Genomic DNA, 21,955 nt, shown 5'->3' on the forward strand with positions numbered 1-21,955 from the left:
AGTAACTCAATTAGTCATACATGAAGACACACACACACACACACACACATTTACAAACACACACATGCACACACACACACACAAACACACACATACACACATACACACATTTACAAACACACACATGCATGCACACACACACACACACACACACAAACACACACACGCACACTCTTACCATGTAGGCACTCGGGGCCTCCTTGGAGCATGCTTGGTGGCACGGGCGGCGGAGGCTGTGGGCCGTCCAGCCCCAGCAGGGAGGACGTGGAGGAGGACGACGAGATGGAGGAGCAGGACGAGGAAGAGGAGGAGCAGGGCGGCGGCGACGAGGCCGACGATGGGCACTGCGAGCTCTGGTTGGGCACGGCCGACTGCGAGCTCTGCGAGGGGATCTGGGCGTTGGCGCTTCCGCCCGTGCCGCCCCCTCCCGAGCCCGTGCCGCCGGTGTTGGTGCCGCCGCCGGCCGACGGCATGCAGCCCATGCCGTTCTCGGTGAGGAACTCCTCCAGGTCCATGTACTGGAGCTGGAAGAGGCCGCTGTCGCACGGCAGCGTGCGCTCCCACAGAAGAGGGCCTAGGAAGGCCGACTGGGAGACCGAACGCACGGAGGAGGCACCACCGCTGATCCCACACACGCCGGCCACGCTGCCCACACCCTGGGAGTCCTCATCAGAGTCCACTGGTTTGTCTTTATCTAAGAGAGGGAGAGGAGGAGAGGTAGAAGACTATAGTTAGACCCCTTGTACTTGTGATCATCATTATGGCTGTGTTGGTGTGAGGGATAATTATCAAGAAGAGATGTAATTCACAAAGTATGGCAAACACAACTGTCCATTCTCTCTCTATGTATCCTTCCTTCCATCCATCTATCCATCCATCTAACTATCTAACTATATCTCTTTATCTCTCTATCTCTGGATAGAGAGATGCCTCCTCACACTCCAATCCCAAATAGCAACTCTCCACCTCTCTTCTCCTCTCTTCTCTCCTTTCATCTCCTCTCCTCTCCTCTCCTCTCCTCTCCTCTCCTCCAGCAGCAGATGCCAATGCTGGAGACCATAGTGGAGAGACTGAGAGACCAGGCCCTGGCAAAGACTTAAAGCCCTGTCACACAGACCAGGAGTCGGGACCAGTGTTTGGCAGCGACTGCACTCCCTGGCTTCTCCGTCAGACCCAGGATTGAAAGACTTATTGAATAGAGGATAGGATGGGTTTGGGAAATAAAATGTGGAAAAATGGCAAAATGTGGGGTTAGGCAAGAAGGTGGGATGAGAGGAGTAGAAGAGAAGAAAAAAAACAGAAGAAAGAGAAAGGTGTGCAGAAGAAAGAGAAAGGTGTGCAGAGAGAGAAAGAGAGAGAGAAGAGAGAGAGAGAGAGAGAGAGAGAGAGAGAGAAAGAGAGAGAGAGAGAGAGAGAGAAAGAGAGAGAGAAAGAGAGAGAGAGGGGGGGGGTGCAGAGAGAGAGAGAGTGAGAGAGAGAGAGAAAGAGAGAGAAAGGGGGGGAAGAGAGAGAGAGAGTGAGAGAGAGAGAGAGAGAGAGAGAGAGAGAGAGAGGGAAAAATGAGAGAATGTGAGTAGGAGAGTGGGAGTATTTTAAGAGTGTTGCAGAAAGCCAGCTGGAGAGTGAGGAAAAAGAAACTGGCATTGAGAGAGAGCGCCACTGATGCCAAAAGCAATCTACCAAATCTCTCTCTTTTAGTCTCTATCTATCTCTTCCTTTTCACCTCTTTCTCTCTCTTACACACACTCACAATTTATGAATCTACACACACAGAAGCATAAATACCCTCATACATGCATACACAGACACACATACCCACAAGCTATTCCACACACATGCATGCTTACACTTACACACACACACACAGAAATAAAAATGCAGTGTTGAAGCAAAGGCTGTTCAGCCTGGTAGAGCAGCAAAGCTCATGCTATACTGAAGAGCCATCATTCCAGCTCATCATCATCATCATGGCAACACACACACACACACACACACACACACACACACACACACACACACACACACACACACAGTTTGAGAAAAAACCCTCAGGTCCTGAAGTACCGCTGGCACACCACAAGGGGGTGGTATAAGCATTGTGTATATGTGAGTGTAAAAACAGTAGCTTTGTTGATTTACCTTGTGTAGCCCAAAATAAATTATTCTGCTATGAAACTGAAATTCAAATAAGATAAATATCTACAGATACATGACTCATAAAAATCAAACACCTCTTGAACAAAGTCAATCTGTTTTATTTTCTGCTTCAATGTGTAAGTGAGTGGGAAAGATTGTGGGAAAGAAGAGGCGAGAAACATAAAAAGAGATTATGCATCGTAATGTAGGCCTTCACTCATTGTTAACTATAGGGTCATTGTGTTAATTGTGCAAATTTGTCATAATTTAAGGGACAAATATCCAACTCCACAAAATATATATATTCCCTCATATTTATATCCCACAATATGGTTATCACCACCATGTGAATTATAATGTTTGTCCACTATGAGAAAGCAAGGAATCAACCTCTGGAGACAGAAAAAGCAACGGTGTATGTATACTATTTGATCTCTGATGTTTCATCAATACAAATCCAGTTTAAACAGGCACATACAGTGAGAGAGAGAGAGAGAGAGAGAGAGACTCACCTTTTATTTCGCAGCAGTCTTTCCCTCGCTGGTCAGCTTTGATTGGGAGCTGCAGCAGGGTCTTGAGGCTTGCCATGGAGTTGGGGTGGCCATTAGGGGTGGTCACGGACGGGTTGCCGGTTCCGAACTGCGGGCTCGCCCCAGCTGGTAGCTCCGGTGGTAGGAGCTGAGTTAGCGGCCTGGACATCGTTGATTCCTGGTGTGCGCTCAAGGTCTATGTCGGAGGCTGGGACTAATAGACAAATGCGTCAACGAACAACTGTCAGTCGCTTAGCCTAGCTTGTCTATTGTTGATTTATGCGTTCAGATAATGAGACGACCTGACTGCTGTATAAATACAGCTATAGACTGGTTACTGATTTGCACACCCTTGCGCAGAGCGAAGGGCTGATCAAATCATCTGGAGAAAAAAAAAACTAATAATTCAAGTAGTAGGCTGACATCCACATTGGCAGACGTACAAAATTCAGTAGTCTATAAAATGTCGATGCCCTCTAAGTAGGCTACACCTTTTGCAAAAAGAACTTAAACAATAAATAATCTCGATTTAGACTTTCGCTCTCATCCTCTTGACAGACGCGCAGCCACCTTTAAGGGGTTTTAAACCTCCCTCCCCTTGTCACTCGCCTCCAGGACAAACAAAGTTGGATCTCTTAAACTTGCGACGTTCCTCCACTTCTTTCAAGAGGTCCATTTATTTGGCAGTATTTGTCTTTACACCAGTTTGATATTCCTCATGGCCTGGACAGAAATATTCCCCGAAAAAAGCAAACAGTTGTAAAGGATAGCCGTCCATGGATTCGAAGAGAGAACTACTATCAATAAATGCAAATAGCATAGGCCTATGCACAAACGGCCTAAAGATATTCAAGTAATAGCCTACTCCGCCAAGAAATAGGTAATTCCAGACTAGGATAAATGTTGAGCCTAACGTCGCCTGGAAATCTTTTGATTAATTAACCAAAAATAAAATAAAAGCGTAACAGTCAGTCGAGGTTTGGTTGCTGCTGTTTCCCTCTCCCTTCAAGTGGTTCACCTTCGCTCAGTCTTTCACGCGCTTTTTCTCCGCACACCCATAAGAAAACGCGAGCGCTCGAACCGCGGTGAGAGTCAGCTGGAACGAACACGGGCCGCTCTCGTGACATCACCTCTCACGGGGAAACAGCACTGAGGGAGGGGTTTACTTAATATTCATGCTTCACACCTCCTTGATAACATCCCATCATATGATGACGGACACCCGCCTCCAAGCCACAAGCCAATAGCAAAAAGTCACCTAATATATATTCATATATTGAGTTACGCCTCTTACATTAACCCGTTCTGTAAAAGATTTATTTGTACCATACACGGTGTAAAAACACGTGGTTAAGAATAGGCAACCAGCCAAGATCAGGAAGTAAACACACAAATGTTTTGTTCAAGTTAATAGACATGAACATATTATATTATACCTATATTGTATGTGCAAACTCTTATTTACAGAGTAAATCAACAAAAAATATACTAGCCTACTGTAGTGAATAAAACAATATTCACAGTGAATGTGTTATTGACCTACCACCTGTCCAGGAGTTTCAGCTGAAGGTTTAATCAAGAGTTTCTCTTCATACAAGGCCTACAGTTGATCATGGTGTAACCTGTTATCCCTGTAGCTGGTATACTGATGCCAAAAACGTGAGCGTTCGTGTTTTGGCCGACAGAAATATCTCTCCTCTCTACCTTAAGACCAACTCGTTTACTCAGAGCAAGCACATGGACCAGGCACGCGGGAGTGCTGCTATGGGCATCCCAGAGTCGACGCCATTGGTTCAAAGTAGGTCAGTTTCAACCTTCCACGGCCTCCTATTGGATATTTCTAGGTCGATCGCTCCTCCCAGTCTCTTCCCCATGCTAGTGCCGCGTGAGGCAAGTGTAAAACAACAGTAGGCCTACAGCGGCTTCACCAGTCTGTGGATTAGTGTTTCACTGCTACAGCCAGACATCAGATCGAAGTTGGTCTGGTTCCATGAGTTTCGCCTCCTTACCACTGATACAAATAAAAACAAACAATCAAGATACTATTGTATCGTAGGGCAGTTTTTTTTTTTTTTTTTTTTAAATAATGTGCAATACTTCTAATAATTCTGATTTGGACCTAAAGAATATATCTTAGTGTGTCTGAGTGTAGTAAAAAGCAAGGGCAGTTAAAGGATGAGGGAAGAATCGAATGTGGGTGTCAAGAGATGCAGTTAAGTTAGAGGCAATCATCTGAGGACAGGTATGATTGTGGGACTCTTCATATCTTAATGAACACCATCAGTTTTTAACCTACTGTGACTGATTATAGTTTGGGACATAGCACACACGCAGAATTGTCAGAAATGCCTAAACACGCACTGCGACAAGGTTGTGCACTGTTGAGGGCTAGTCACAGATGCAGCTGGGAGGCTACATCTTAGTGTGCCTTGATACATTCTAAAGGTCATGACCTTACACACCCACACAGAACATCTTCGCACTGATTTTTGTAAGTTTCTATTCTCAGTGACAACCACTTCTTTAAGGGCCACAATGGTATTTCACTTGTGTGCACCTGTGTCCAGTTTGAATGTTTACTATTGATACTGCAGTTCTGTCTGAATTAGTTCTGTCATGTAATAAGCCACATGCAATGATACAATGAACTACAGTAACAAAGGAGGAGAGGATTGACGATGCTTCAGTCTGTGAACTATAACTTTCACCAAAGAATAGGCTAATAAATATGGCTTGTTCTTCTAAAGAGTTATGAATTGCACGATTGGATATTTATATTGGTAAACACATTTTCATAATTACAGCACTGATGCCTCATCACATTTGCAAACACGGAAGCAAATCAGTGTTCATCAACACCATCAGATATCCAGCTGTCTCCACTTTTATTGCACATCATGGGTTCCCTACCTCTTCTTAATCCCAGCCATTTCAACAGTGGCCCTGTATTGCCACCTAGTGTTTTCTGCAAGTATAGCAGATAACAAAAAAAACAAAAAAAAACAAAAAAAAAAAAAAATTGAAAAAACAAATAATTAAATCAATTCACACACTAGGATGAGCACCCCTGACGGATAATCTCAAACCAGTAAAGCTCCTTAAAATTATTATTACTTATCATAATACTGATTAATTGATTACAATAGAATAACAACTGATTCATTTCAGTTATCCTCTAAAAGTGTCTTACAGCATGGATAGATTGATGGCTTCTTCCAGAATGGGCAAAATGAAGCGCTGATGTGGCACAGTAGCTCTGCCGGAAGGTGTGTGTGTGTGTGTGTGTGTGTGCGTGTGTGTTTCCTCCTAATTGGTTGTGGCACCTCACAGGGCATGTGCCAGCAAATGTGAGCGTAGGCGGTCAGACGGGGCCCTGGGTACCAGGTGGAGACCACCTGGACACAGGCTCAAGAAAGACAATGCCGTCAGCCTTGGCACTCTGTTCATTCAGCAATAGCACTGCTAGTCATGTTTTAGCATTTAAAAAATGTATACTATGCTAGACTTCTAGTCATTAAACTTTAAAATGGTCTTGACCTTTAAATTCTGGACAAAGTCATTTCGCGAATAATTCAACACCACTGAGTGCAGTTGGCTAAAGGTGTAACAGATAAGGTTAAACTTGAAGTGATTATGTTCTTGTGTCATAAATTGTGTGCCTTCCAGAATATCAATTTATTTTCGAAGTTCAGTCACAATCCATTTTGACTTGTCCTGATGAAGGTTATTATGGTTATTATGCAAAAACAAATAGGCATGTCTTAACTGAATAGCTAAGGCTTTTTAAACATACAATCCTCTTGAGTGCCTCAGAATTGTTTTAAAAAATGTTATATAGAATATATTTTCCAAGTTTCCTTACTTCATAATTCAGGTCTTACCACACAGTATCATGAGCAATAACAAACCAAAGAAAATCTTACACCAAACAATCTTTTTACCTTTTTATTTGATTTCTTGAGGGTCTCAACATCTTTTGTAGGTTTAGGAAAAAAAAGAGGATAGTCGTTTAGTATTTATAGTTCTTATTTTTAGTTTACAGAGGAAGAAAAGGGGAAGAGAGGAACTATAGGTCGGTGTGTGGATATGATCGTGTTGGGAGACTAGGACAAACAAATCCAGAGGGGAGGGAGAAGAAAAAAAAAAAAAGAAAAAAAAAAAAAAAAAAAAAAAAAGAATCACATGGATACACTTAAAACCCCTCATCTTACACGGATAACCCCCTTGTCACATCCCACCCACCCAGCACAGAGTAAAAATGATTAAAAAAGAATTTATACTTGGAATATAAAAAAAAAACACAATAATATAATAAAATATAATACGAATTGTACAGTACAGGGTGGCTGATCCCATCTTGTGTGTTCCAAAACCTCAACAACAAAGACACTCGGAACTCTATGCAGGCCCAAGGTTTTCCTTCTTTCCTTTATTTTTTTTTTAAATCAGCAATTCAGAAAATGGCCTCTACCAATGTATTCTACCCTAGATCAAGATGCTGTTATTTTTCTGCTTGTGATTTTTGACGTCTTTACTGATGGATAAGTGTTTGGGATTTCTTTGATGAGGGATTATGTTATTCACAGAGTTAAGTTTCACAACAACAGTGTCTAAACGTGTTATCCTCGATGCCCAGACGACATCCGTTTTTCCAAGACTGACCCTTCTCCACCCAGGCATTCACCCCTCGGCTGAACATTTTGGCCAATACAAAATGACCAAAAAACAAAAACAACAACAGAAAAAGCACAATTCCACAATAAACAGAAAAAAAAACTACACTTACCAAAAGAAAGACAGAGACTATACTGTTTGAATAACAAGGGAAAACTAAACAGGAGAAATAAAATCAGTACTGTTTGGATTAATTCACTCATATTTGAATGCATTCATTACCGCTAAACAGATGTTACGAAAAAGGATATGGTGAATGCATCTAAAAAGGACAGAGATGCTACGAAAACAGTCACGCTTACTAGAGTACTTCCCCCTTGAGGAATCCAAGTTAGAGCTCCATGTGTTATATGGATGTTGCTTTAGATGCAGGTCGGAAGAGTTCATGTTAATGGTGAAGTATATATCTAGAGGCATGTCTTCCTCCAACACTTATGCCCTATCCTCCCCCTTCCCCATCATCTTAAAAACACCCTAGATATCTTAGGTTTTTTTTTTTTTTTGCTTTGTCTTTTTTTTCTCTTTATTTTTAATTAAAAAAATATTTAGTGCCTGTACTCAGTCACCACTGTTGATCTCTCGCTCTGGGCCTCACCGACTGTCCCTTTGGGTGACATCTGCAATTTTAGACCCCAGTTCCCAGTGGCAGCAGTGCCCCCCCGCCGGCAGGCAATCCTATGCCTTTCCAGCAGGGCGGCGTTCCAAAAGCGCGAGGGGCAGCGCGGGCACGAGAAGCAGCCTTGGTTGAGATGGAAGGCCCGGTGACGGAGGGCGCCCAGGAGTCGGCGCGAGCGCTTCCCGCAGACGGAGCAGTGGAGTCGGGCCCTGCGGCCAGTGGTCCTTGGGGGGTGTCGTGTCGCACGGTGGACGAGTAGGGAAGCCTGGCGGGAGAAGGTGGTGCTGGGACAGAGGGGGCACGGGAATCGCTTCAGGTGGATCTCCAGCGACCTCAGCCCTCGGAACTTTAACCGGCCCACACGCCACGTCCCTCCGCCCCCAGCCCCACCTCTGGACCGAAGAATCTGAGCCAAGATCCATTTTTTCCTTTTCAGCTGTCTCTGGAGCCTGCGCTTTTTCCTTCGCATCAGTCTGTATCTTTTGGAGTTTTCATGGTTCATGTAGCCCATCAGAGGCCCCCTGCTGATCAGACTAAACTTCTTTTTTTTTTTTTTTTTTGGGTGCGTGACTTCCCCCGACTGCTGAGGTGGGCGCTGAGACTGGAGGGGAGGCAACTGAAAAGGGTGCTGTGACTGCTGCTGCTGGTGGTGGTGATGGTGCTGCTGCTGCTGATGTTGCTGAGCAGAAGCAATCGGGATGAGAGGAGGAGCAGGGCTCAGGATACTGGAGGAGCTACCTGCGTAGACATCCGTTTTTACCCCCAGTGGTGGCTGGTGGCTGGAGTGGTGGCCACTGGGGGAGTAGTGGTGCTGAGAAGACGCACTGGAGCCGGAGGTATGGGGTCCTGACTCGGGGACATAGAAGAGGGGGGAGTAGCCGGCTGGCTGGGGGATGGGATGCTGTGGGTGGGAGAGGGTGGAGTGGGATGGCTGGCCCCCATGAGGCCCGCTGTCTGGGGTCAGATGGAGGAGGGCATTAGTGGCTGCTTCACTCTCGGAAACTGATGATCCGGCACCCCCGGATCCGCTTCCTCCTGCGCCAGAGGCCTGGTTTGTTGGGGGCTGGGACAAACCATGCTGCGACAGCCTGTGTCGGGTTAGGCTATTGGAGTATGCGAAGGCTTTCCCGCACACCTCACAGCAAAAGAGCTTTTCCCCCCCATTTTCGTGGACTGTTTGATGATGGGCTGTCAGATGGAAGTGATGGCGGAAGGATTTCCAGCAGATTTCGCAGGTGTATAGCCGAGCAGGAGGTTGGTTGCCTGTGGTGGTATTGGATCCTTGCGAGTTATCCTGTGGGTACGAGTAATAGGAGCCCGAGTTTTTTTGATCTCCATGCTGGCTGATAACTCCTCCATGGTTTTGAGCAGCATTGCTCTTAGTGTTACTCTTTCTTGGCCGAAAATCCCCCTTCAGATGTAGTTTTGTGTGTCTCTTAAGGCTCTGTGCATAGCCAAAGTCTTTCCCACACAGGGAGCATTTGTAGTTCTTCTCGCCTGAATGCACGGTTTGATGTTTGGTGAGGTGGAAAGGCTCTCTGAAATCCTTCCCACAGACGTCACAGTGGAACGGCTTTTCTCCTGTGTGCACACGATCGTGACGACGGAGGGTCTCACGTCTGCTGAATCCACGGCCACAGACGGTGCACAGGTACGGTCTCTCCCCATCTGTACGTGGTCCACTTGGATGGCGCCGTCTACGCTTGACAACAACTTCACCAGGGCGGAGTTCTCTCTTCTGCCTGGGCTTCCTGGGACGCTTGGGTTTAGCATTGGGGTTCTGTTGGTTAGGCTGAGCTGGATGGGACAAAGGCATCATGGAGCCACTCATGCATTGGTTACTTCCTGCACCTCCTCGATAGGACTTGTCCATTTCAGATGTTGAAGACGGCCCGCTCGGGGATACTCCCATGGACCCAAAGCCAAGGCCTCCTAGCAGACCTCCAATGATGTCCCTTCTCTCCTCACGACCTTCGTTGTTGTTCAGTTCTGCAGGTAATGACGCGGCAGCAGCAGCAGCTATGGCAGACATGGCACTGCTGGTGACTTCATCTTCAGAGTCATCCAGAAGGGAGGAGAGGGGAAGGTGAGGCTGCTGTTGGTGGTGATGGTGTTGCTGCTGGTTCTGAGGATGAGGGTGTAAGGTGGGCGCAAGAGGAGCTTTCCGCAGTGCTGGGCAAGTCATTCCACTGCTACAGGACCCATCAGCAGAGTAACAAGGAGATGGATTGCCCTGTTGGCGACGGTAATCATCAACTCTGCAAGATGTTTGGTAACGATTCCTAGAGTAATCCGAGCCATATTTCCCCTCAGTTTTAGGAGTTGTGCCACTGGTTCCACTTCTTCCTTGCTGATACATACCATCACAAGAAGACATTCCAGCACCACCACGTCCTTCAGTTTTCCCATAGCTCATTCCTGATCCATCTCCAACTTGTCGGCTGTGATATTCTCCACTTCCACCTGACTTTCCGTCCGCTGAATTCACAGAACTGTTCCCATCACTGCTTCTAGAGCGTCTTGGTTTGCCACAGGTACCAGAAGCTGCGTGATTGAGCAGGGAAGTGCTTTCCCGGAAGCAGCGTCCACATGCAGGACAGCGAAACGGCTTCTCCTCATGGATCTTCTCATGTCTTGTGAGGGACTCGCGGCGATTGAAAGACCGCTCACAGATACCACAGGCATAGGGACGTGCTCCAGAGTGGATGACTCCATGCTGAAGGAGATGGCCCCTTTTCTTGAAGCCCTTTCCACAATCTGAGCAGCAGTAAGTCCTCTCTGGGCTTGGGCAGGACGATGATGTTGGGTCTGGATTGGATTGCTGGTCTCGGTGATGAGCGTTTTGAGAGATCCCATCCTGAGTTGAGTGAGGGAGGCTTGTGTCAGCTTGGTGATGGTTAGAATTGAGATTGGAGCTACTGCCACTATTTCCACCCTCTCCATCTCCACCATGGGTGCGTATGTGTCTACGAAGGCTGGGAAGGTGCGTGAAAGACTTGCCACATTCCCCACAGTGATACAGAGGCTCAGGCTCTGTTTGTGTAGGAGCTGGAGCCATAGGAGGTTGGTTGTCAGGCTGTTTAGGGAGATGTGAGACATTGGTTACTAACACTGAGGCAGAGCTAGAGGATGGGGCGGAAGAAGAGGAGGAGGAGACAGTTGAAGAAGAGGAAGATTGTGTAGAAGAGAGGATGGACGAGGGGTCTCCAGCAAGACCCCTCAAACCAACCCCTCCACCTCCTCCAACGAGGCCAGAGGCGGTGTCATGACCATGTCCAGCAGAGCTGCTGTGGCAGCCAGGGTTACTGCTACTGCCACTACTGCTACTGCTTCCGTCAGTTTTTCTCTGGGGCAGATAGCCGGCCATGGCCTTCTTTCTCCTGCTGCCACTACCTCCACTTCCTCCAGCCCCAGAGCCACTTTCTCCCTTACCCTCATCCTTGGGGACAGATAGATGAAGTGGCAAAGGAAGAGGTAAGCCTGCTTCTTGTTGCATCAGGGAAGCTAGTTGGTTGGAAGAGAGCACTGGAATGCCTTGAAAATCAAAGCCTCCCAGAGGTGAAGGTTGTGGGGCTGGGTGTAGAGGGTGGTGTGGATGGGCATGAGTGTGGGGGTGTGATAAGGCATGGGGTGGCAGCTGCTGTTGTTGCTGTGGGGGCTGGGGAGTTGGATGTCCATGAGTGTGTGAGGGATGCAGAGCTGGGGGTGGTGCCAAGCCTGAATTTGAATCTCCAGCACCTTGGCCCAAACCCAATCCCAGATGGTTATGGGTGCCTTGCTGTACCAGAAACTGCTCCAAGCTGGCATTGGCTGGCACTCCGGAGAGATAGTACTGATTGGCAGCAAGCATGCAGCTGAACTGCTGGTGTAAACTTCGAGCATCAGACTGGGATCCAACAAGTGGCTGGCCCAAGGAGGCCACAGTGCTGCTGCTGCTGGGGGGGTTGTTGGAGGTGGAGGTTGAACTGGAGGGTGAGGGTGAGGATGAGGATGGTCCAGGGGAAGCTTGGGGTACGGACAGGCCAGGGTGTAAAGGTGGTGGTGGTGGGGCAGATGTCACAACTCCTCCGATCACGCCCGAACTTCCTCCACTGCTTCCACTACCAAAGTCAAAGCGGCCCATCCCCGAGTGGAGTTGCTCCTGGGCCAAGGCTGCCTCAGCAGGGTGGAAGGGTCGTAAGAACTGGGGATATCCAGAAGAAGAGCTCCCGCTACCACTGCTGCTCATTTTGCTCGACTTCCTTGAGCTCTGTGATGAGGATTGAGTCTGCTGTGGAAGAGGGGGAGGGGGTGCACTCATTTTGGCAAATATGGAAGATGAATCCGCAAATGCATTACTCCTAGAACTCTGTAAGGATCCAAGGCCCAGGCCGGAGAGAACAGAGGCCTCACTCTGCTGCTGCTGCTGTTGCTGGAGCTGCTGCTGGAGCTGAACCTGCTGCTGGTGCTGCAACTGCCTCTCCAAACCCAGGCCTTTGAACTGGTGAGCCTGGTGTCCACTCAGCATTTCTAAAATGTCCATTGGGTATTTACCGAACTGGAACATTTCCCACTAGCTGCTCAGGGGCTGCTGATGGGGCTGCTTCCCGTTGCCCAGCCTCTCTTAGAGGACAATCCCACCTCCACTTAAGCAAGCAGGAACAGTTGCCTCTCTGATTTACGTTGCTCTTGCAAAAGCTGTCCTTATGCAGCCTGACTGAAGAGAGGTTGTAGTAAATCCAAAAGGCTTCCAAGAAACAGAAACTGGAGTGTACAGCACAATGAAGGAGGCTGGGGGGATTCTTTTGTGGAAACTGTCCCTATAGGTCCACTTCTAATGCTAGATAAATTAAAAAGATTATATAGGAATACTACCGTCTTGAGGGATTATGAGTATGCCTGATGTTGTACTGGCTTATTGTTTTTGTGTTAAAACAATTTGGGTTCTTTCTGTGCTTTGTGATTCAAAATTGCCCTTGATCATGGAAGCTTAAATTACAAAGTACCTACTGAACTCCTTTCAGAATGACAGATGTCAAGTTCATGATTAAATAAAAGAGAGATATGCTAAAAAAAAAAAAATCAAAAAAAAAAAAAAAAAAAAAAAAAAAACAGCTCTACGCGAGCAGTGTGCCTAAATGTGCCCAGTAAGTGTCTACAGCCAAAAATCTTTAAAACTCGATAAAGTTCATGGAATGCAGGTCAACCAACTGTTCCAAATAAATCTTGCCAGAATTGGGATTTTCCCAAGGCGCCTCGTGAAACTGCGTGGAGACCAGGATGCCCTTGAAAGCACTCAGTCCTCCAGAGTTTTCCCTCCGTGAGCCAGGCACAGCGGGACTTCTAGCTCCTCGAGTGTCTCACCTTCTCCACCTGGCCAAGGGTAACATGCAGATTCTAGGAAAAAACGGAACACATGGTATTAGTGATGCGAAGTTTGTTTCACAGAACTTATCACACATATAAAAATATTTATAGACATGTATTAGATTAGAGGGCATTGCATAAACAGATTTTTTTTTAAATGATTGGCTTCACAAAACACATTGTACCACTTTTTTTACAACCCTCCTTTGCACCCAACTGTGGTACAGAATGCCTTCGGTGAGTCAAACACAGGGCTCTACACTAACATTTTTTTCCAGGAGCACTTGTGCGCCCAAGTGAAAAAATTTAGGAGCACAGACAAAAAATTGGGCGCACAGTCAGTTCTGTACTTAACTTACACATAATCTAACATTACACTGCAACAGTTAAACATACATATGCACCAATTGCGAATATTAAGAATGACTGACAACATTTAGGCTACAGGACACAGGATTTTAAAGATCAATGCCTATTTTATTTTTTTTAAGGTTTTACTGGCACACTGGCCATTAGAAATTCACTTTCATTTTCCTATGAAAAAGCGTGCACTTTGCATTCCTTTCCCTTTGCAAAAAGCATGCATTTCAAAAGTAACCGGTTGCCATCCAATTAGTCTTAGAGTGGCTAATGGTAGCTATCAAGCTAGCCAGTTATCAAAATTATCCATAAAGCATCATTCTATTTTGAAATGCATTCTCTTGGTAAATTAATTGTTAATGGTATTGAAAATAAACCACAGCAAATAGACCAAACAACCTATTATTCCCAACAATCTTGTTCACATTCTAAAAGTGCTAACTTCACAATGTTAAACCAAACACCGTCCATAGAATTCTATTCTAAACAGGGTGGTTTCTTTTATAGACTAACAATATATTTCCTTTGTGGTAAGTAATAGACTGCAACGTAAATACATGTATGTCAATAAAAATGAAACAAATGCCTTGTTCCATTTGATTCAAGAAGTCAAAACTCAGAGCTGGGGGTGATCCCATACGTTCCAGTTCCAATTCAGCAAACAAACACATTTTGATTAAATAGCAACACCAACTGTTGACAACTCTTACATGTAACCACTGTAGAAGCATGTCCACAGGTAGAAGGTGGATGGTAGGCTGTGCAATTAGAAAACTTGATACGTTTCGGCAATACATTTGGCCTTTATGGATGACACCGAGTTCAAACTTTCGTTTGGGAGCAAAACTAAGTTAATCGGAGGAGTTGAGCTAGACAGTTGTTCGTACAAGCCTGTAAATAAAGTAATTGCTATATTTCAAACTACTGACAAGGCTCAAAACTTCGGTGGTGGCGTGGATAGGGTCCCTGCAAACAAACCGAAGTATTGTAAACTTTGAAAGTTTACAGAAAGGTTCTAACAAAGGCTGTTTCTGAAGGTAGTGCAGTGTCTTATTTCATTTAACTTTTTTAACACTCGTCTGATATTAATGCACAGCTGCCTACCGCATCTTGGAGGTTTGTTGTGATAAACACTTGTGACATCTACTAGACTACAGCTAATGGCAACTTGTGACGGCCATTCATTCACGATATGTTGTAAAATATTGAAATTATCGGAAGTTTACATAGGATTGTTTAAACTGTAGCCTACTCTTTTCTTGTCTCTCATGCCTGTTTCATCCTGATCAGGAGGAACGAATGAAACATTCAATTCTTCAACAAGGTCATCGTTAGATTAGAGGGGAGAAGGAATGGGAAAAGATCTGGCAAGGCAAGTCGGTCGGACTAAAAGGGGAAAAAGATAAATATATTTTGGTCGGTTCTAAATTGACAGGGTCGGTCGGGTTACGGCAAACGAAAATATATTTAAGGATGGCCTAAATTTTCATACCATTACATCTCAACACCATCATTTTCATAATTTCACTGAGATACTAGTCTGACACCTGACAATGCAATATAGCTTAGGTGAAGTAGGAAGTAACATTAGGAATCCGAACAATGTTATTGAAATCATTGGTCCAGCTTTCTCCTATTATGATGCTAAAGTTGGAAACATTTCCCATTGAGTACCGAAGTCTAACGTAGCGTTTCCATGACGGCAGAATCACTGGATCTAAACAAACTTTCGAAGTGGCTTAAATAGCATTGAATGTAGACATGTGTGGCATCATTTCTAGCTAATAAATTGTTTTAAATGTAGGCTATAGCCATTTAAACATGCTTTACCTGCTAGGCAGCAGCTTACCCACATAACACGGATTCCCTGACAGGTGTAATATAAAGAAACAAAATTCCAGTGGATATTTCCCGTCTTCTCAAAGACTGGCGGCTGTTAAGAGTGATGTTTTTTGCTTAAAAAATAAAGCCAAAATACGTCCGTGAATTTAAGGATTTTAACCGCATGCTGTGAAGTTACATGCAGATCTCTTTTACAGAGGAAACCCATGCTAAAATAAAACTCTGTAGTCACGAATTTGATCGTGTTGGTATGAATATATGTTGTAGCATGTGATTCCTACAGTGTAAAAAAATATACTAACATCTTAGAAACGTTGTAAAATTATTGAAATAGATTAAGAAAGCCACCGCTAACAGTGATTTCAATGGTTAGATTAATTTGTTTAGATCCAGTGAAATTGCTGCCATGGCAACGCTACGTCATGGCTTCGGGACTCTATTGTGGTAAGGCAGGACTAATGATTTCAAAGTTAGTGCCAGTCGCAATGCAAGTGTTGGAAAGGAATCCCAGTCATGAGTCACCAGACTATTCACTTTGTGAATGATTTTAGATTTTTCCAGACTGGCCTATTTTACTGGCCTTCACAAGTTCACTTGTCAGTTCACTTCAGTAGCCTAAAAGTGACACTGTCGTTTAATTACTTTATGTTCATGTAAGAAATAGGTTGTTTTCTAAGCCTTTGAAATGTCATCTCCATTAACCATATGAAACAACAATGATTAACCACCAAAGCTTTCTCTACAGTTTCATCTCGTGAGAAGGTTGTGTACATGAGCTAGTTTGGTGTGGAGATGGTGGGCAGGTTTAGGTCTACTAAACAAGAAAGGAATTTTTAGCAGACATAACAATGTTGTAGAAGGCTACATAAACGGTATGACCATTTTGATCATGTTTTGTTACATGTCCATTCCACACTATTCAAAAATCTAAGGAAGAACGGACAAACAAATGTACGAGGAATTTGGTCCACTGAGGCTCCATTAAGATATATTGATATATCTTAATGGAGGTACGATGGTTCTCTTAAATGAAATTTTAAAAAAGGTTGTGGATATAATGGTGTCAGAAATTGGCAATCAAACCAATTAGTTTGAACATATCGCTTCAATATCGGCAGAAATGCCATATTATGCTTCTCATTGAATTATTAACCAAATTATTGGAACTCACAACTTTAAAGAAAATATGGTACTCAACTGTTGAGATATTCAAAAAACTATATTAGGCTATAATGAATATAGTATCACTGGTTATCTTATGTGACACTATTACCATACAATGAAACAATTAAGCTATTGCACTAAGAATGTCTGAGGCCTGGGTGACAAAATGATAGAGAGATATATCGCGATAGACAGTTTACAGATTGCAATAAGAAAATTGTTCGATGGAACACCTTCGGATGCATGATTCAATTTCAAGCGTGCTTCTTGACTTGACACATGAAAATGCACCAGAGATCAATATGTTTTGTATAGTTACCACAGGTTACTTTATACAACCACAGGTGGCACTGTGGTAACTATAAAACATATTGATCTTAATGGTGCATTTTGCCCATGTTCAAGGTGGTAAAAATAAATAAGAAAGATTTGCATAAGACAAGTCAAATTGGTGCTTTTTTTAAAAAAAGGGATCATGGAGAATAAAGAAAAATATATAAAAAAAATCTTTGTATATTCCCACAAGGTGTTTGGGTGCTCTGAAAATGAGAACCAAAATGATTTTTCAGACTTGTGAGGTCTGCTGTTCAGACCCTGAAGGAATTTATTTTCTGTTCATGGCTTTTTGTGAGTGTTTCTACTTATCTCAATAAGGAACATAAATCAAGAGCCTATATGTTGAGTACAAATATGTCTTCTGAAGGCCTAAACAGAGCCCAGCCAAAAACTCCAATAAAATTTTGATCAACTTTGAGGGACAGCTATGACCATGCAGGACCATCCAGACCAAACATGATGATTGTGCTATATACTATTCCTATTTATGTACCAGCATGCAAAATTGGAGCCTCCTACATGGTTTAGTTCTTGCACTATGGGCTTGTGAACTTTGACAAAAAAAAAAAGAGGCCGAACAAAATTATGCCAAAATAAACCTTTTTAAGGTTGCTAAAAATAATCAATAATTACCCATATTGACTGATATGAATAATCTGGTGATATATACTTCAGCCATATTGCCAAGGGCTAGGTTTATCTCTATGAAAGATGCAAGGTGGCTTTGTTTGGTCAATTCCTTGGCACTGCAGTAGGCTTCTTGTAGGTGTTACTATTTGACATAGCACCTTTTTTGCTTTTCAGCAGTGGGTAATCCACTTTTGGAATACTGTACTGAGTCTCCTTAATTTACAGCACGGTACCAGTTTGCAGTTTGATCCCAAAAATGGGTACAACCTCAGTATCTAAGAATGATCTTCATTAAATTATACACACACATGCACAGACAGAGCAAGGCAAGGCAGGCAGGAGGGGGGGGGGGGGGGGGGGGGGGGGTAATTCTTTAAAATTAACTTTAACACCAGTTAAAATGAATCATTGACTTCAGTAATGGGCCTAATCCATGAACTGCCTGTGTTTCTTTGATTATTACCAACATTTAGCTTTGTCAATGCTAAAAAAGAAAGGTTTCCACAATCCACCCATATATCTACAAGGTCCCTCCTCACCTCAAAATAGTAAGGAGAAAAGACAAATAATTATCAGGAATAAAAACAAAACTCGATTAGTAAAAAAGTCCTTTGTCACGCAGTCTATTCCAGTGACTTGGGGGTGGGGGGCATGGCTACATGGCTTCTCTACAAGTAAATGTCACACTACTACTGCATAAAACTATTAACGAATTATTATCTTATAACCCAGAAATAAGGGAAGCACCTTTTGACAATTGAACCAAACTGCATGCAATGCTTGAATAAATACAATGTAACTAATGTGTTACATTGTGTTGTGCCCGTGTGCAATTGGCTATGATGTCAGTGTACCGGCATGGAACATTTGGGAGTGGGGGTGGGGGCAATTCTTGACCTGACATCAATGCATGATTTAGGCCTGTCCCCTTTAGAACCTTTTCCTATTATTGTTCAGGTAGGCCTAATATGGGCTCAAACAGTATTCCAAGTCCAAAATTAAAATGTTTAATGAATGCTGATCTCATTTTTTTTTGTGAAAATATTGGGTGACTCACTAGGACCTGAAACCAGACCTACCAGCCCTCCCCCAGACCCAAGCATGGAAGAATACCATAACTTGAGTGGCAGCTACATAAGGCTCCAATCTGTACAAAATAGCAGACCATAAGAACAGTGTCTAGACCACAGGAGTCTTATTCTGTCAGTAGTGGTTCATCAAATCACCTCAAGCATGGAGATAGAAATGTGAAAAACGACTGAAGTACACAATATACATGAGTGACATTTCCAGTTTATGCACAAACTGCTTCATAAGATGCTAAATTAGTCAACATTCTAGCATTTCTATGGTTATAATGCTGCCTCCAGGCACATAGAATATCCTACATACCATAACTGCAGACACCTAACCACAAAACGTGTTTCTGTTATTGAGAGGAAACATTCATGGTAAGCATTATACAAATAACTAGTATATATTATATATATATATATATATATATATATAAAAAAGTATCTGCGCAATAAGGTAGGATCTGCCAATATACCTGTTTAACAGACACCCTGTAATGAGTCTTGACATGCCATGTTTTAACCTTTCGAATTACTGACAATTATACTAATCGGTAAATGAACTCCCCACATGTACACAAAGACACATGGACACGCAATTCCAAAAAGCTTAGCCGGTCACTCCTGTAAGTTAGTTCTCATATAAACAAAAGTCTGCAGCAACGTACCGTGTCGTCTTGCGCAATAGCAACAACGACAATAAAACATTATTAGGCTATGATGATATAATCCGAGTTCATTCTTGAATTGCCTAGTCTTGGCGAGATCTGTCAGGTAACGTACCAAACAATCACCTTAGGTGGGCCTATCCTTCATCCGAGTTGACGTGCAAAAGACAGATAGCAAGCTAGGGTAATGTGCTATTGGAGATGGCACCAGGAACGCATTTTCTCCCTCTTTGAAGCCTAGGGCTTTGGGGAACACAGGGCAGTCAGGCGATGGCGCGATGGTCGACAGTGACAGGCCTCTCAACTCAGGTATAGATTGGGGCGGATTACCTGATTTTGCCCTTTGGCCTAGCAACATTCCATGTTAATTTACTGGCTTTGGCATTTCCAAGGGTTTATCTTCTAATGTGTAAAATGTGACGCTATTGAAATGGTCAATACATAACTGAGTGTCTCATAACAATCGTGCAAAAAAAAAAACGCAAATATATAATTTTATTATAACGTTGATATGGTCTTAGAAGAAGATTTAACATATTCTGTAGATTTTTGAATGCTCAAAGGCAAATGGAAAGTTCCTAATCGAAATTGGAAAAACAATGTCTTTCATGCTGTGTGGGGTGGTCATTCTGCCTATCCTGCAGGACCCCTCACTCACTCTCAAGTGATATTGTAGAGAATGCGCATGCATAATTACACTTTTTGTCTCGGCATAAACAATGACAAAGTACTTATACAACTTCCTGACCAAGATGGCAAGCTAATAACTTACCTGAAGGTTTGGCGGGTCGTCAAGAGATCCGAACCTGATGCTCCACAGCAGGAGGTTGAACGCAGAATTTAAAAAGGGGGGTGTAGGGAAGGGGGCAATCGAATTTCTTCTTAAATCACATTTCTTGGTACCACACAGGCGATATTAAATGCAAAAAAAAATTCTATGCAACATTAAAAAACAAGAATAATGTGACATTCGGTAATAGCTTCTCGGCTAACCCTTGGGCCTCTGCGTTAGTTTCTTCTGACGTTAATTCTAATTTTCAAATGCAAGCGTCGAAGGATAACAAATATAAAATGTATACTTCTTTATAATGTATACTCCCCCTGATGAAAGTAATTCCACTTGACCAGTAACGTAGCTACCCATCCAAGTGAATACAGGGTTTCGTTTTCATCTCGCTTGCTAACTTAGCTAATTAAGCTATCTGGCTAGTTTGATAGCTGGCGCTGATGGCTGGCAAAAAACAAGGTATCCGTAACAGTTCGTTTGGGGAAAAAATAGACTTTATGTGGTTAGGCCTTGCATAAAAGAGTCCAGAAACGGGAAGCACACACAAAGGCGGTATCCGATTTCAGGTTAGCAGGTCATTTTCTTCCTTCAGCCGAAAAACACCTCAAAGGCCTCCCCATCGGCCCGACGACAGCTCTGTTTTCGACCCGTTAACCAAACCCAATTTCCGCTGGGTTAGCTATCTTTCAAATACCGAGTATTTTTTCATTTGCATGCGCACTCGCCGGTGTATTGCTTAATTACCCGCGATCTTAAGTCAAAATGTCCTCATTATTCGTATCCATTTATATTTAGGTATTTTTTTCAGCGGAATATTTTCCGCCCCGTGTCAATTTTCGGTGTCCCCGTCTTCCTATGAATACTTATGTTCGCTTCACTTCAAAGTGGTCGTTTCCGGTATGATATTTGGTTCCGGGTAGTGTTACACGCTTAACTGTCCGTGCTGCTGCCAGATATTTCTTTGTTTATAACATTTGGGGAATTCAAATAACATTACATTTTGCTAGTGGAACATAATTCATAACATGCATCTGTATAACCAAATGCATTCGTTCATATTCGTATGGTTATCCCAATGAGCATATGTCTTTAAAGAACGTTGTACATCAAGCTAATGTTAACATTTGCAAACGTATGTCGTCAGATTTGAGACCTGACAGCAAGGAACAATAAAATGTGTCCAGCACAATAGAAACTCCCTGCCTGCTGACAGGTCGAGGAGGCACGCTCATCAAACGTCGGAGCTTATAACAGAATTTGTAGGACCGGGCGAATTTATTTATGTTGGTGACGTCAAATATTATCAATTGTTCCCGGGATAGAAATGTTTCAATTGAATGCGTGAAGAGTAGCCTATGTGTGGTGGTTGTGATTAGAGACTTTCCTTGGACACAAACATTCCTAGAACAGAACGAAACCAGATGTTCACCACATATGCGATACGGGGTCATTAAATATAATTAATTCAGAACATAAGGCAACTGTAACAACCTCTAGCGTATCACGGTTCAAAATCATGGTCGAAACTACGGAGCACACGACAGTGCCCGAGGTTTCTAACATTTCGAAGCCATTTTACCATGCTGCCTTCTGCCTGCACGAAATCCCCGCGACCCGGCCCCTCAAAATGGCGAACGTCGGGAACGCCTCACTTGCTGTGGAGGTAGGAGAGGCGCATGTCTGTAGACTAGGTGAAGACCAGCTTTGAACTTGTGGCTTTAAAGATACGAGGTTGCAAAATTATGCCGCCACTTGGAAAGAAAATCGGCCGCAGACAAAGTAAAAAGAGATAG

At 43.7% G+C, this 21,955-nt stretch overlaps 2 protein-coding genes across 2 annotated transcripts in view; both read right to left on the bottom strand.

The window, feature by feature from the left end:
- Window positions 1-4,384, bottom strand: part of dbpa (D site albumin promoter binding protein a) — a 12,709-nt gene extending 8,325 nt beyond the window's left edge. Inside the window, exons 1-3 of the mRNA XM_042077756.1 lie at window positions 4,210-4,384; window positions 2,649-2,880; window positions 179-694 (exon numbers count right to left, since the gene is read on the bottom strand). Coding sequence (XP_041933690.1) covers window positions 179-694; window positions 2,649-2,835 — 703 coding nt within the window. The 5' untranslated portion in view covers window positions 2,836-2,880; window positions 4,210-4,384. The remainder of the gene's footprint in view (window positions 1-178; window positions 695-2,648; window positions 2,881-4,209) is intronic.
- Window positions 4,385-6,597: 2,213 nt separating this feature from the next.
- Window positions 6,598-21,909, bottom strand: znf865 (zinc finger protein 865). Its single transcript, XM_042077724.1, has 2 exons — window positions 20,148-21,909; window positions 6,598-13,332 (listed from the first exon to the last, which is right to left on the bottom strand). Exon 2 carries the CDS (start codon window positions 12,500-12,502, stop codon window positions 7,886-7,888), a length of 4,617 nt encoding a protein of 1,538 aa, XP_041933658.1. The 5' UTR covers window positions 12,503-13,332; window positions 20,148-21,909; the 3' UTR covers window positions 6,598-7,885.
- Between the last annotated feature and the right edge of the window lie 46 nt (window positions 21,910-21,955).

This window comes from Alosa sapidissima, chromosome 21 (assembly GCF_018492685.1).
Source record: "Alosa sapidissima isolate fAloSap1 chromosome 21, fAloSap1.pri, whole genome shotgun sequence".
Classification (NCBI taxonomy): domain Eukaryota; kingdom Metazoa; phylum Chordata; class Actinopteri; order Clupeiformes; family Clupeidae; genus Alosa; species Alosa sapidissima.

Excerpts from the sequence above, each read along its gene's own strand:
- znf865 (XM_042077724.1), bottom strand. The coding sequence starts at position 12,502 with ATGTTCCAGTTCGGTAAATACCCAATGGACATTTTAGAAATGCTGAGT.